General features: G+C 36.6%; 2 protein-coding genes across 4 annotated transcripts; one reads left to right on the top strand and one right to left on the bottom strand.

Moving 5' to 3' along the window:
• Window positions 1-748: 748 nt before the first annotated feature.
• Window positions 749-8,784, top strand: LOC105170039 (mRNA-decapping enzyme-like protein). Of its 3 annotated transcripts, XR_848468.3 has the most exons (9): window positions 750-1,132; window positions 1,251-1,291; window positions 1,508-1,557; window positions 2,260-2,404; window positions 3,199-3,255; window positions 4,006-4,132; window positions 5,695-6,168; window positions 7,184-7,306; window positions 7,678-8,784. XR_848468.3 is itself a non-coding variant. In XM_020696680.2 (8 exons), the coding sequence occupies exons 1-8, from the start codon at window positions 1,092-1,094 to the stop codon at window positions 7,238-7,240; spliced, it is 1,011 nt and encodes a 336-aa protein (XP_020552339.1). In that variant the 5' UTR covers window positions 749-1,091; the 3' UTR covers window positions 7,241-7,536. The 3 variants fall into 3 exon arrangements, 2 of the variants coding, with proteins under 2 accessions (XP_020552339.1, XP_011088930.1); XM_020696680.2 differs by lacking the exon at window positions 7,678-8,784 and having other exon boundaries at window positions 749-1,132; window positions 1,232-1,291; window positions 7,184-7,536; XM_011090628.3 differs by lacking the exon at window positions 7,678-8,784 and having other exon boundaries at window positions 7,184-7,536.
• LOC105170040 (uncharacterized) lies at window positions 8,177-15,270 on the bottom strand. The gene is made up of 14 exons (XM_011090629.3): window positions 14,917-15,270; window positions 14,214-14,383; window positions 13,780-13,883; window positions 12,837-12,903; window positions 12,571-12,663; window positions 12,333-12,497; window positions 12,097-12,237; window positions 11,918-11,995; window positions 10,518-10,630; window positions 10,304-10,364; window positions 9,977-10,144; window positions 9,525-9,626; window positions 8,915-9,004; window positions 8,177-8,624 (listed from the first exon to the last, which is right to left on the bottom strand). Exons 1-14 carry the CDS (start codon window positions 15,209-15,211, stop codon window positions 8,562-8,564), a joined length of 1,710 nt encoding a protein of 569 aa, XP_011088931.1. The 5' UTR covers window positions 15,212-15,270; the 3' UTR covers window positions 8,177-8,561.
• Window positions 15,271-15,609: the final 339 nt, after the last annotated feature.

Below are 15,609 nucleotides of genomic sequence, written 5' to 3'. Positions count from 1 at the left end.
ATCACATAAACGAGTGTGTGTGAATAATTAATGTGTGAAGTAATGATAGAAACTTTCATGTGTTTCTACAAAGCTAGGGATTACAAACATACAAAGCTGGAGGCCTATGAAATGATTCCAATTAGTGTTTGAAGATTAGAATTTCCAATAACAAGTGAGAGTTTGTGTTGAATACACTCTTTCCGAATTCATCTTCACCAACTAATTATTTTCTTAACTAACTATTATAATATTCCCCTATTAATCAAAATATATATGAATTTTTACAATTCAATTCTAGGAAATTGCACTTTTAGTTCCACATAATAGGGTGTATTGTATTTTTTGTCTCACAATTTACAAGTTTAGTACATTTAGTTTTATATGATAAATATTATACCATTTTTGGTCAAACAGACAAAAGTTTGGTCCTATAAGATACAAATCATGATACATTTGATTTCGTAAAATATAGATAATTTTATATTCTATGGGACCAAATAAGTCACAATATTATATACTATGAAAAGAAATGTATTACAATCTTATTTTATAGGACAAAAAATGCTACAGTACTTGTTTTATGGAATTAAATGTATTAAGCCCGTAAACTATTGGATTAAAAGTGAAACACATCCTATGGTATTTTTCCATTCCATTCATAGTAATATGCAAAGACTGGGAAGCCCCTTCCCCACCTCTCTAATGACGTATATGACCTCCACTCACTCTCTCATGCTAAATAGTGTAGGTATGTGTGTGTGTATGTATGTATATATATAGTGAGGGGGAGAGAGAGGGGTCCATCAATGTTAGCAACTTCCAGATGATGAATAAGTATTGAAAGCAGAGGGGCGAGTGTGCTGTTATTTCTACTGAATAATAATTTAGTAGGGGTTTCTCTCTCTCTACATACACATACACTACTCAATAATAGAGAGAGATTAGAGAGATATATACATACAGCGGGAAGGGAGAAAAGTGGCCAAACGAGATGACGCAGAACGGGAAATTGATGCCCAATCTGGATGAGAAGACTACCAAGGTGCTGAATTTGACGGTCCTGCAGCGAATCGATCCCTTCGTGGAGGAAATTCTCATTACTGCCGCTCATGTCACCTTCTACGAGTTTAACATCGACACTAGCCAATGGGTATGCTATAGCCGATGTGGTGTCGTATGCCTGTTTTGGCCTGTAGACACGTGTTGATTGAATTTGAATTTCTTCCTTTTGGTTTGTACTGTTAACCAGTGATGAATTTTGGTGGCAGAGTCGGAAGGATGTGGAGGGTTCCCTTTTTGTTGTGAAAAGGTGAGGGCTCTATTCTATTGGGCTTCTGAAACTTTCTGTTTTTGGTCTAAATTAATTAATTGAGATTGAAACATAGCTATTCAGATTTCAGAGAACTTACTCTATGTTGCTTTGGGTTTGGGGTGGGGAAACTTTGTGGGAATTCTGCATTTTCTTTTTCTTTTTCTTTTTTTTTATGTGTGTTTTATATAATCGATTGGTGGTCGTGCGATTCAGGACTACACAACCGCGGTTCCAGTTTATAGTAATGAATCGTCGGAACACTGGTTAGTCACTCAACTTCTTACATTTTGTTCAGTTATTTGCTATTGGGATATTGATGAATAGTTGTCCTCTAGTTTGAGAGAAACATTTTTTTTTTTTGGGCCTAATGGATTCTATGAAGTTTGCTTTACTTTTATTATTGAATATGGATTTTTACAGATATGGTTAACAGGAGACATAGCAATCAGGTTACTTTGTTTAGGTCTCTGTACACGCAGTCGGATTAACCTTAATTTTGGTTTTCATGCCAATCTTACTATACAACATAAATATAGTCTACACAGAACATTTACATTTATGACTGGTAGAGCAAGTCTGGGTGAGTTTAGCTACTTGTGGTAAGACTAGTTGCATTCACCAAGGGACCCTGAAACATCTTCTCGGGAGCGAGGTTCTTCCTTGTTAGTGCATGAGAAGGACAGAGCTCCTGAGAAGGAAAATGAGAAGCATCTGTGAAACTAAGAGAATAACTTCTTATTCATTTGGGTCTGATATGTTTGACTTTTTGGGATAAGATCTCTCTATTATGCTATATGTATATAAATGTTGTTATGGAAAATAACCACTTTCACATCCACAAAGTTCATTACATGATCCAAATAGACTGTAAATAATTCAGACAGCAAATCTCGTCAAAACATGCAATTTATTAAAGCATATCATGCCATGTATATTATGGGGTCTAAATTTGTTGTTCTATGCAGATAATCTGGTGGAGAATCTCTTGGGAGATTTTGAGTATGAAGTGCAAGTTCCGTATTTATTATATCGAAATGCGTCTCAGGAGGTAAATGGAATATGGTTCTACAATGCACGTGAATGTGAAGAGGTTGCAAATCTATTTAGCAGGTTGGTGGTTATAGATATAAATATTTATTGATCTTCTTTTTCTTCTGTATTTTTTGTATGAGGGTGATTTGTGTCAGAAATGGCACACAGATGATTTAGGTTAAGATGATGCTTTTCATGAACTCTGTGAATGGAATGGGGAGTCCTACTTAACGGAATACATAAAATGACGGGTTTGTGTTTGTGGCTTGCCCTGCCTTTCATGTTTATTATGTTGATTATGAATTTTCTTTTGACAGTGGCCATCACTAACTTGAGCAGTTGAGTCATATGAGAGAGTGTACTAGCAACATTTAATAGTTTATTGGCACTAGATCTCATGGGCACAATACCATTGCAAAGTAGAGAATAACATTAGCTTATTGTGTGTGGTTTAACCGAAATTATGTGGAAATGAAATGAATAGAACTGAAAAAAATTAGACAGATATTAGATAGATGCATTTGTCATTAGAAAATGCCATTTCAAGGACTTGTGTGGTCGCTTTTCCATACAATATTAACATAATATGAATCTTTGAAATAAATTTTTTTCAACTCCATGTACGAAACTTATGTTGGTAGTTTGGTTGACACTGCAAGTCATTTGTCCTTGTAACAACTATTGCCATGTGGATGCCATTTTTTAACAATTTTACGTCAACAAAAACAAGGATGCAGCTGGAGTTTACTTGTTCTCGTATATTGTAAATTTTGAATATTTTTCTTCTATTTTTGTATTGGCCAATTTGGTTGGCCTAGAAATTCTGTTTCCTTATTCAACTTCTATTTTAATGCTATAATTTCTATTTCTAGGATACTTAATGCATATTCAAAGGTGCCCACGAAGTCAAAAGTATCTTCCACCAAAAGGTAATTCTTGTTTGTGTCTATAAATTGCCGAATATTAGCGAGACATAGCAACACGGTAATATAGTTGAGAAGTTATTAGTGTGCGGTGGCCATGTTATGATACCATTGATTTTAAGAAAACAGAATAACATTCTTGATCTGTCTTGTTTGCTATGTGTTTTGGTCTAGCTCGTATGTCAAACCCTGTTAATCACTAAATTCCTCAAATTTGTTCATAAAAAAGATCTGCTTCAGCTCGAGTCAGAGGAACAGAACAAGAAAACATGTCTTGCATTTAATTCACTGGACCTTTGTTCCTATCCAACCTTCATGCTGATATCTGTTTTCCATTCTTAGAGAAAATGTTCATGAAATTAACTTCTGATTTTCTAGGGGTTGTAATCTCGCATTTTACTTATCCCCTATCTTTTCAAGTTGATCAAATGACCACAAGATACAACTTAAGCCATCGTAATTTCCCTTTTAAGTCGTACTCTGTAACTCTGCATTGTTCTGTATAAACAGAACAGGTGGCAAGATGGATTTGTTTATATGTCAATAATTTTAACTAGACATGTGATCCACTGTCAATTTTACAACTATCTAGAGGCAGGATGCTATGTACTTGTGATTAATGTTTCTATTCAATATTCTTATGCATTTTACACAGGGACATAAAGATTTGACTTTTGCATTTGCAGAAAACAAATTTTCTTAGTTACACTAGGAATGGTTCCTTTCCAAAGAAACATTTTGTTGTTTTTTTTATAGCGAGTTTGAAGAACTTGAAGCAGTTCCAACACTTGCGGTAATGGATGGTCCTCTAGAGCCACCATCTTCTGCTACCCCTAACGTCGCAGATGTTCCTGATGATCCTTCCTTTGTGAACTTCTTCAGTGTATGGTCACTTTACTTTTCTAGTTTCTGACTTTGGATGAATTCGTTTTGGATGGCAAAAATTTAGACTGCAGAGCCACCCATTTTGTATGTATTCCTTTTTCCAGGCACAATCTGAATTTAATCAGGGATTACTAGGATGATTTTAAAGGCATTCACTGTAGATGGTACCCATAAAAAAATTTAATTTATTGTTATTCTGCTTCCCAGAGTGGTCGAGCAGTTCAAAGATACTTACATATGCTTATGAATGTGAATATTTTTTTATGGTGTAAATGCATGTAGAAAGTCGGGAAGCTTGTCCTCCCCCTGCAAGAGAGTGCATGGTTGAAAATTTTATGAATGGCAAGGTTTGTAAGGAAGAAAGGAATGTATTTAGTATTTACCATGATAGTGGTTGAAAATGTTTTATAGTAATGTTGACCCAAAATTTAAGCTAGCAACTTATGCCGTGATTTGTGATCCAGGCCCATACAAGTTTGTGGGCCGATGAGTCGTCTAGATTGTGCAAGGTTATGATTATGTAGGGTTAATTACACTTGGACCCCATCTAAAAGTACTCTTTCCCCCAAAGAAATTTTGAAATTACACATACACCTATTTCAAAAATTCTCCGTTTACACCTGACCTCTTCTGCTAGGGTTTGGACGAAAGATGCTGATGTTAGCAAACAATAGTTACATAGATTTTCAATTTTGCCCCTCATTTAACATTGTACATTTTTATACTTATAAAATATATATATATGGAGTGAGGTTAATATCATTAGATTTTCCCCCTTTAAGTACAAAATGATTAGATGGGAATGTTGAACGAGGGTAAAATTGGAAATTTATATAATTTTTTCGATGATGTCAACATCTTTAGTTCAAATCCTAACAAATGGGTATAAGGTGTAAACAATAAATTTTTGGAGGGGGTGTAAGTGTAATTTCAAAACTTCTCTTAGGGAAAGTGTAATTTCAGAGGTGTAATTGAGCCTATTATGTATTGAAAGGCAACAATTAGATTGATGGAAATTTTTCGAAGACTTCGATAAAAATTACCCCGTGTTTACAGTTTTACCTCTCTTTTCATTGCTTATAACTATTGTCTCTAACCAAGCAACACATGATCAAGTTCAACCTAATTCCCATTTTCCCTTTTACTAGTCCTATCAACTTCCCCTTACCCAATGTTGTAGAGCATACCTGAAGATTTAGTCCGGGTCTTGATAAATGGCAATTGGGGAATATTTAGTACTCCATTGCTTTCAATTTGAAGCTCCAATTGATTTCACGAATGTGTAAGCATTTATCAGATTCTTAAGTGATGAAGCATCTTAAGTTTGCATGGCGCTTTACATCTTTCAAGTATTACAGTAATGTTTAGGTTTTGTGACATGAGATTCTTCTAGATGGCCATTAAGAAATTCTTGATATTTTTGCTGCCAATATGTGTGCTGAATCTGGCTGCAGATCTATTAACTTCTGTTTGACTAATTCTAAGCTAAATGGCATTTGATGCTGGCATCATTTACCCCAATTTTCATGACCTTGATGATGGAAAATTAAATATTTGCAGACTGCAATGAATATTGGAGGTGCTCCAGATGCAGCAATTTCTGCTCAGCCTTACCACTCCTCTGGAACTGTTATTTCTACTTCTCGTCAACAAAATGTTGGTTTGCCCACGTTAGCATCTGCCCAGAAACCATCTAATATATCTGCTTCTACCCCTCTAATATCTATCCTTGACAGCACTGAACCCAATGCTATAGCAAAGCATTCAACTGATCTGGTAAAGCCATCATCCTTTTTTGGGCCACCTCCTTCCTCAGCTCCTCTGATTATGCCTTCCATATCATCATCTATGCCAACTGCACCTCCGCTAAATCCTCCTGGAAATCTACACAGACCTTATGGTGCACCTTTACTTCAGCCATTTCCACCACCAACACCTCCACCATCACTCACTCCGACTTCAGTCCCTACACCAAATTATGGGCCAGCTATCAGCAGAGAAAAAGTCCGGGAAGCAATTCAAATGCTCGTTCAGGTATGCACTTCGATTGATAGTGTCTCTTGTTCATGCAAAATTCTTGGAGTTGGTTTGTGCCTCAAAAAATTTGGTTAGAACATTCAACTTTAGTAAAAATATTTAGCTGCATAATGGCTTGACAATCGTGTAATGGCAAATTCAATTGTTGATCCTCCCTCCCACTTCTTGCATGGGTGCTATACATTCCACATGCTGATTGGCACTGATGTCGGGGAACTCCAGATTGGGGAAGTCCGCTCTTTTCTCTTTAAGACATCCTTATACAGACCATAGTTCAAAAATAATGTCTGAGAATGAGTCTTGTTAAATTGTGGGAGACTGAAACTCTTCTGGACAAAGAAAAGAACATTATAGGTTTTATTGTTATGTTATAGAGTCATGTGATGCATCCATCTGATTTTTCTTCCAGCTATCTGAAAGACTAACAAACTTGTAGCTTTGTGCTGTAAAATAAACATCACGATGTTACTAGAAGCACTTCAAGATGCATAAGCCACTGTGAATCGACAAGGACTTGATATCTACATATTTGCACTAGTGATCCTTTTATACCTGTCATGGCAGCAATTGAGTCTTTATTGATGCATGATTTTTGAGTTAGTCTAAGGTACTTTCGTAGTTGTTGACATTGTTATGAGTTACTGTGGACATGCCCAAAAGTTCGCCATGGCTTCCTCTGGAGCAGTATTGCACCCATAAACAAATGGATACTTAACTTGATGGAGCAAATGCTTTCTTTAGGTTTCGATATTGTGACTTTCATGTGCAGACAAGGTCTGGTTGTTTATTACCCTTTAGCTGAGGCGATTATTAAGTCTTGTATTAGGAGACTTTGAGCTAGGTTTCAAAACATATTTTGTGATTTAGTTCATGTCACTTTGTTGTAGATTTTTTTAAAGCTTTCCACATTGTACTTTATGTTACTTGGCCTTTTTCTTAATTTGGTTTGCTTTTTTATCTTTTCGTACTTCATTCTCATTTTAATATAATGTATATGTATTTGTTTGGATAGGACAATCAATTCGTCGACTTGGTTTACCGAGCAGTGTTGAATGCACACCAGTCATGAGAAGAATATAGCTGGTCATGTTTCCATCTCCTGCCTTTCCTCTCATAAGAGGGGACTTCGTTGAAGGTGCTCTAAATTGTGTAGGCCTCTCCTTGCAAACTATAAATGTGTCTTTTCTTTTGTATAGAGTTTCTATTAATTTTTGAGTTGATTTCACATATGAAAAATGCCCGTGATAGTCTTTTCTGGTAGTTTGTTGAGCTGTGCTAGATGTCATTGTTTATATTTTTGCTTGATCACTCGGGTAAAAATTTTGTAACGGGGTTTGCTGGTATATATATGTTGAAGATTTTCAACCGAGGAACTTAACCCAATAGAATCTAGTTAGAAGGTTGACTTGGCAACAGACTACGCTTTTACAAACTGACAAATCAGTAGCATTTCCTCTCCGTTAATTACAAAGTAGTGCTTACACCTAATATCTCCCTGCCTTGTAGGATACGGGAGAAATCAACTCCTGCTGATCGATGATGTAGTTTCTTGAAGTTCGGATCTTGTTTTTGTCTCCAATATCTTTGGTTTCTGGGTTTTGGTGTTCCGACCCTTATGAACTGGACGAAATACAAGTGGCTAGAAGATTAGGTATATGCTATTGCAAGAAAAAATCAATTTGCCCTTTAAAGGCTGGGATACAGAACCCACCAAATTTAGGTTGGATGGTAATGAACGATGACAGTTTCAAAATGGATAGGGGAAGGGAATGGCCCCTCATGCCATAAGTAAAGTCCAAAGCGGAATGGCCCCTCACGTCAAGAGAACTTGATACAAGAGTTTACTAACTACAATGAGTCATGAGCACCAAGGGCACTGGTACGATGAGAAATTTGTGCACTATCTTGAAAAAACATTGAGAGTTTTTGAGATTTCTTAGTGCATGGTCCTGTTTTTTAAAATAAGGCAGGCACTGATTTGATGAAAGGTAAATTGGTCAATCCATAGCAAGTCAAAAACATGGAAATCTGAGTTTACTAAAGGTCATCTCCTTTTGATATCACAGCCAAATTTGGATGGACATCAAGACAATCCTGACTATAGTATCTATCATGTTAGAATTCCCTTTCAGTATTGAACTGCAGCGGGAGCTCTATATTCGTTGGGGTAAGGAGCAGCGGAAAGATTACAAGATCAAGCAAAATTTTTCTGCCAGCTAATCTGTCCCCTAAAACTAACACTTGAAGGGTGGAAAACAAGTGCTTTGTGAGCCTACCGTAGATAGGGACCATTGCAGGTGTTATCCAAGATTCATGTCACATTAATCCACCAAAAACCATCTGCTGAGACTGAAATTGGTCTTATGGTGGGAACATATTCAGCCCTACAATCAAGCTGTTTTCACTTTGCGGGAGGTGGGACGACGAAATAGACTGATCAGATCGTCGAGACCCTGTTGAAATTCGAGAACCAAAATCCAAGATAAGGAAGGATTAAAAAGGCGCAAGGGACAAATGTTTCAGATTAGTACAACTTGAACTATAAGAGAAATTAATGTAAGTTGTGATATGGTTAGATTTCTTATTAATTCTTATAGTTTAAATTAACTTTAACATGCACAATCTATACTTTGCTTTTGCATTAAATACCCAAACAGAACTACTATCCTACTTTTTCAGATATTGAATATTTACTAAACGGCTGGAGATAAAGAGGTTTGCCTAAAGACTGAGAAAGTCATACCCTGGTGGTGATAATCAAAAAGCAGAAAAGAGTAATCAGGTAAGATCCAAGAACCAGCAGCAGAAGCAAGTCGAAGGTCACGCTTGCAACCTGCAATAATAGAGAACAAATGTTTAATAGACACACAAAGAATCCATTTCTTTAAGAATTCTTGTGCAGATTGTGATGTGACTTTGTCTTGCTTATTTCATCCAAATGCCACACTTGCAAAGAGAAGATAATGGTTTCTTGGGATACAAAATGCATGAGGGTCTTGTTACCTACAAGATACACCAGGGATTGACAATGTCAAATGAGAAGAAAACAAGGATGCTACTCACTACTGGCCTATTATGGTAAGTTGGCCAGGGATCACCGCAAGAGCTTTCTAATCCTGAGAACGAACAATTTTTTTTTAACAGCATGGATCCTAACCTGCCGGGGGTTATTTTTCTTATTCTTATAACAACATAAATCTGTTGTTCCTTATATAAACAATCAGTTTAGGAAAATGTGGACTTGGAAAAAGAAAATTTGGTGGTTTTGATCAGTTTCGTCACTGTTCTTATACATGCATCAGCATCTTTTCCTGATATGCCAGAGCAAACAAAAGAAAGAGTCTAATAGGCACCTGATAGATATGTAATCTGCTGCTGATTGAATCATAAAAAGTGAACATCCCATCAAGTACTTCCTGTTGTAGACTCACTTCAACAGTGTGATCTGCTAACTCCTACCAATGAATACATTCACCAGTTACAAGGAGAAGAAATGCAAAGTAAAGGTCATGATGTGGAGTTATTTCGACATTCCTACAAAATGAAGGACGCGATAGCAACAAGTAAAAGGGATTAAAACCATGCCTTCTTTTTTGGCACTGGTTAACACATCACTGAATACGGACTAGTTCAACAACACTGGTGGATCATTAGACCAGAATGGTAAACTATAAATTAGGAATCTTTATCCAGGTAGTAAAAGATACATTAATAGATACACAAGAGAAATCTTGGATCACGTAATACGGGTTTGTTTGGCAAAGATAAGAAGCCTACATAATATCTCAAGTATAGCAAAACGTACCTTTTTGAGCGCCATGATAAGAGGATCATTTTTTGAAAGAAATGGAGCCACACGAGGTGTTGTTGATAGAAATTGTAACCATGAACGTATATAAGAAGGATTTAAAGATAAACTACTATTATCTGCAAATATATCAATGCTTTTTCCCTCCTGGCCATAAATATGCCTCTGTTACAGAAAAAGAATTTTTTGTTAGAAAACTGAGAATAAATATATATACCCCTGTTTACAAAAGAGAAACTTTTCTTAGAAAAATTGAGAATAATGTATAATCAGAATTCAAACCAAAAAAGAATTTTGAGTAAAGGAAGAACTACAAAATCTTACTGCAAGACTTTCAGCAACTAATTTGACACTTCGACTTATTGAAGCTTCATCAACAAAATATCTGCAGAGGAGAAGACCAGGGTTGGTATAGCATAATTCACACACACATGCACCAACAAAGAGAGAGAGAGAGAGAGAGAAAGGAAACTCAAATAAACCAAAACGACAAAAGACAAAAGAAAAAAAGAGTGTTCAGCATTCTTCCATTTACAACCTGCTATCCGACAGGCCTCCAGTACTTTCCAGAAAATCAGGTGCAACAGCGAGCTCTGATAGCGTTGCTGCTGTAACTCTCAGCCTTGAGAATTGCTCATGCTCCCATGCTACCTAGAATATGTCAACAGCTTAGCAATTAAACATAGAAAGTAAGAGGAAGATGAAGAAACCAAAGAAAGAAACAAATATGACGCCTTCATGTTTTAATTATAAAGGGAAGCTTCTTATGTCATACAGCTTAGCCTCATCAGAACAGTGGTTGACTTAATAACAGAGCAGCAATATCATGAATTACCACTCAGAACCTACAGCTCACATATACTAATCTTAATGGAAATTAACATACACAATTGTTCTACTCAATCTTTCTGGACACACAGATAATATTTGTAATCACAGAGACATTGCTATTGTCACCATAGGATCAGTACCTTGTTTGATTATACATCATTGAAACATAAAGGTAATTACATTCAATCATCTTTTCTCTTTTCCTATTTCTGTGATATTGCAATGCTTAGACATCCATAAAGTATTCCTCCAAAGTGCAGCTGAAAGTTTTTTCCAACATATAATGAGAATAAGGTCAAGCTTATTTCTCTCACAAGTGAAGACGCTGAATAAAATAAATTACAAAAACATAGAAGAAAAAACAGAAATCAAATTTCAGGTTATGGGAAAGGCTAACTTCCCTTTACTTGCTTTTCGTCAACAAATCACTTTGAACAGCATAAGATTGTGAGGATATTTCAACCCAAGTTTCTTCACAAGTTAGCAGCACATTGCTAAAAATACATCAAAAACTTATTCCAGTCTGAGATAGGCTTAAGATTTTAAATGCCTTCCAGACAGTAAGATATCGGCATTTATCTTTCCTAGCTAATAAGTCTGACACTACTTCTCAGAAAAACGTTACTAGCACAATCAGAAATATCATAGGACAGAATAAAATTAGTTCTTGACCAATAAAGTATGCAATTTAGACAGGTTCTTGGTGGTCAATTTTCTGGTCAAGGTTATCCACCAGGAACTAGTCCAATCCCAACTATAGACATCAGGACATCACTCCCTCATGCTAAGCATAACAAAGATCAGAAAATCCTATGACGAGTAAGTGGAATGGCCTATCATACAGCATTGGACAAACCCCCATGCAGCATGTGGAGAGAAGAAGGAAACTGCAAGCTCTGCCTCTAAGCCACTATGAATTACATTTTCAATCACTGTTCAAATAATCCAACAGCTGGCTCAAAGACAATTGATATAGGTTAGTTTCATAACAGTGCCAATCCCTGCAGATATGAGTAGGTACTAGAGCACCTCCTAAGTTTAAAGAAAAGATAATGAAAAGAGAGAGCAATTTTAAGTGTCAAATTTTAGATACAAGATGTTACTCACTCGAGGGTTGGAGATGTTAATTTTCTTGTGCTTAAGTCCGACTTTAAGCCCCAACTCTTCAGACACACTAGAGAAACCCTGCAAGAACCCAGTAGTAAATAAGCCAACATGCATTGCACGTAATAGCTGTCTGATGACAAGCATGATCCTTCAGTGCAAAAAGGCCTCTTAGGGCTAACCTCGAAGATTTGTTTTATGTAGACATTATCTGGAGGCTTTGACACATGAATCCATAAATCATTGTTGCTTGAGCCAATGCTATTCAAGCAAATAGCATAATCTATAGTCTCACGCAAGCGCTGGTCCAAACTACGAAGCCACTATAACAGGAAGGTCCAACGTGCAAAAATCAGGCGCAATACCGACCTCAAATATATCAAAAGACAGAGAGTAAGTCCTTTGAGGGGATAAGCACCTTATGGGTCCCATTGTAGTTATAAGGTCCTCCAGATGTCAGCACGAAGAGTAAATTATACCTTCCTCTTGTCTTAGCACTCGAGTATAAAACTGAAAATAATCTAGCTATTTCTAGAAGCGCCACAACACCACTACCGTTGCTATCACTTCCCACAGATAATGCCTGTAAGCATTAAGATGGCATAAGATCCTGGGGTGGCAAAACACAACCAAATTTAAGAAAGAAAGATATTAACTGGTGCAGCCCCAAATGTGTCGTAAGATGCCACTACAGCTATGGTAGGAAGCTGATTTGAGTCTCCGTCAGCTTTCAATCCAGGTAGCCACCCCTGATATAGGACAAGTTTCAAAAAACTTAAGCGGAAGTACAGAAACAGTAAGATAGATTCCCTGAGCTTGTACAGATTGCTCAATGTTCCATCAAATTATGCAACCAAAATTCACCAAAGATTGAGGACTCCGGTAAGTCCAATTGAAAATAAGATGCAACAACGAGAAGAACCTGGATATTTGCAATAGCAGGAGAAGCAATTTTCTTGGGTTCTGGTGCAGCAACAACAAGCTTGTATCTGAAACATTTTAGAAGAGGCATAAACTATGGTACGTATAGTGCAAGACAGGCTACTCAAATTAATAGTAGCTCTAAATTATAACACATCAAGAAATAGAAACATAATTTGGAATCTACTATCATGATAATTTGAATCCAACATATGAAGGCCCAAAAATGGTGAAATCAAATACAGGAGATATACATTTTAACATCTAACCAGCCACAAAAAATGGGACCAGATATACATATGTAGAATTGTGAAACTGGATAACCCATAAAAGCACAGAGTTATCTTCCACAATGGCCCCGCAATTGAATGTAAAAACAAGTAAACTTTGCTTCTCTGCCTTCTATAACTGTCAGTAAGGAGGGTTCGGCGAGTCCGAATTCAAAAGCTTTAAACAGGAATACCGCAGAATATGATATATTACAACCAAGGGGGAAAATTGGAAACACTTGCCACCTGAACATTCTTGCAGTTGCTTATAGTTGGTAGATATGTTGCGTCGGCTGATATTTATAGGCAAACATCAGGTTCACGGGAATTCAACTTCGGGATGCACACAAATTTGGTGATCTTTCTAGTCACGAGAATATTTAGAGAAAGATACCTCCATATGTAACTATAATCAGTCCTTATTATATTAATTAATAATGGTTCATAACTAATAGCAGCACAAAGCCCTTCCTTCCATAATGGAACATGACCTAACAAGATTGACTGGACAGTTTCTAGTTTCAACTTGGAACCTATTTGAGTGATAGAAGAACACAAAAAACTGAAGTTGATTAACAATCATACAACACCCATTACCGGCACAGCAGATGAGTAGCTAAAGTGCTTCTGACTTGTATAGTTTCTAAATATATTGTTATCTATGTATCAACTAACCCGCCAGTTGTGGCAGTCGCTGGTTGACCAGTAGCATCATTTTTCTTGATGTCAGCTAGCACAGCATTAACATGGTCATCCTCAAAGCCAAAGTACACAGGATACTGAAACATAAGATGACACTATCAGATAAGAAAGCAGAACTGTTGAAAGCAAAACATAAGACAAATGATAAATCGGATTTTCATTTGAAATCCAAATAAGCCAAAAGTTACGCACAGAAAAAAACCATGATTGAGTTCTTAGGAGCATATATTCAAAAACCACCAACTAACTTAAGCTTCATTGCCTTCTTTTAAACACAGAAGTGGGGAGAAAATATAAATCAAAAGAATCATAGGAAGAGGTCCACCAAACAATTTGCAAACTTTTCATAGTATAAAACCAACAACATTTACTGCAATTACAAAAGAGAAGTAATATGTTCCACTCACAGGGATGTTTGCATGCAAAAGCAACTTTTCCAGTTCGACTAAAACTTCCTTGATGACTTTGGTTGCAGAATCATGATCAGATCCACCCCCACTATCGACGTTTTGTGGATTAAAAACTTGGGGAAGTAGAAGCAATAAGCCACCTAATGGCTTCTTCTGTCCAATATATTCTGCCAAAAGATTCAAACAATATATAAATAAAGATATATACCAAGGAATGTTAGGACTAGAAGGAAGCAAGTGTAAGGATCAATCCAAATTGAACTTTGTTGGTCAGAATCTAAGGAATACAATCAATAATGAAGCCAATCTCCACTGACTGGTCACCCTGTCATGTACTCTGACAAAGTTGGAAAGTAGTCGTAACTAGGGAAATTTGAAGATTTTAAGTAGGTTTAGAAAATTAGAAAAATCTACTAGTTTGGATTCAACTAATTTTCACGCTAACTTTTATCTAACACCACCACTTCTAGAACCTCCAGCTTCTTTGGAAAACCCACACAAACAAAGCAATGCCTAAACCGCCTTTCCCGCTTGATTACTCAAATATCATAATCGGCTCAACTCCCCAGAACAAGCAAACGAACACCTAATTCCACTCACTACAACTGTCAAAATCTCGTAAATTAAGTGCACACCTGCTTTTCAAAATGATAAATAAGAAAGTTAAAAACACGGACAAAGAAAGCAACAAATCAGCGACCTCTAATGAATGTGAGATTCAATTCACGGACGGGGAGGATGAGCACAGTGCGGGAGAGATCAGTGACAGCGCCACCGGCGGCAGAGGAGGAGAACAGAGAGGAGCCAGCGTGGTGGTTGAGGGCGGCGAGGCGGGATCCAAACGGCACGCCGGCGAGATCGTACTGCACGAGGCGGTACACATCGACGACGGTGACGGCGTCGCAGAGCTCGACGCAGGCCATGACTATAATCAGCAGAGCAATCACCGATGAATACACCGGCTCCACCAACACTGGAGACTGAGATTTCGCCATTGGAAGGGAGCTCTGGAACTTTGATCTGGAGAAGTGGAAGAATAATAAAGAATGTGGTATATTAGTGTTTGGATAGTCATATATTCAACTACATAAACAAATTTTTAGCAATTATTATTACTAATTATTGATTATGGGATTTTAATAATTTTAAGATTTATTTTAAGGTAAATTAAATTTTGACATATGAATTATACCCTTTTTTTTTCATTTCGCCGTTAAAATTTTTTTTATGTCAACTTATAATCTTAATTTTACGAAATTTGTGTTTTATTATATACAATTACTTTTTTATTTGATTTTTTTGTCTGAAAAACATCACAAGCTGTACATATATGAAAAATACCATATATGAAGCACTGTATGTGATGTTTTTTCGACAAAAAACTTGATTGGAA

The sequence above is a fragment of the Sesamum indicum genome, linkage group LG9 (assembly GCF_026168435.1).
Source record: "Sesamum indicum cultivar Baizhima isolate 11 linkage group LG9, ASM2616843v1, whole genome shotgun sequence".
NCBI lineage: Eukaryota > Viridiplantae > Streptophyta > Magnoliopsida > Lamiales > Pedaliaceae > Sesamum > Sesamum indicum.
The sequence above is the reverse complement of the archived record's forward strand: the minus strand, read 5'-3'. Positions and strand labels throughout refer to the sequence as shown.

Bases quoted from the DNA above. Each gene is read 5' to 3' on its own strand.
- LOC105170039 (XM_011090628.3), top strand. From the start codon at position 974: ATGACGCAGAACGGGAAATTGATGCCCAATCTGGATGAGAAGACTACC. The intron at 1,558-2,259 runs GTTAGTCACTCA...TGTTCTATGCAG, and splicing joins AATGAATCGTCGGAACACTG to ATAATCTGGTGGAGAATCTC. The intron at 2,405-3,198 runs GTTGGTGGTTAT...TTCTATTTCTAG, and splicing joins GTTGCAAATCTATTTAGCAG to GATACTTAATGCATATTCAA.
- LOC105170040 (XM_011090629.3), bottom strand. From the start codon at position 15,211: ATGGCGAAATCTCAGTCTCCAGTGTTGGTGGAGCCGGTGTATTCATCG. The intron at 12,664-12,836 runs GTTCTTCTCGTT...GTCCTATATCAG, and splicing joins CTGCTATTGCAAATATCCAG to GGGTGGCTACCTGGATTGAA. The intron at 12,498-12,570 runs GTTAATATCTTT...TAATGCTTACAG, and splicing joins ACACATTTGGGGCTGCACCA to GCATTATCTGTGGGAAGTGA.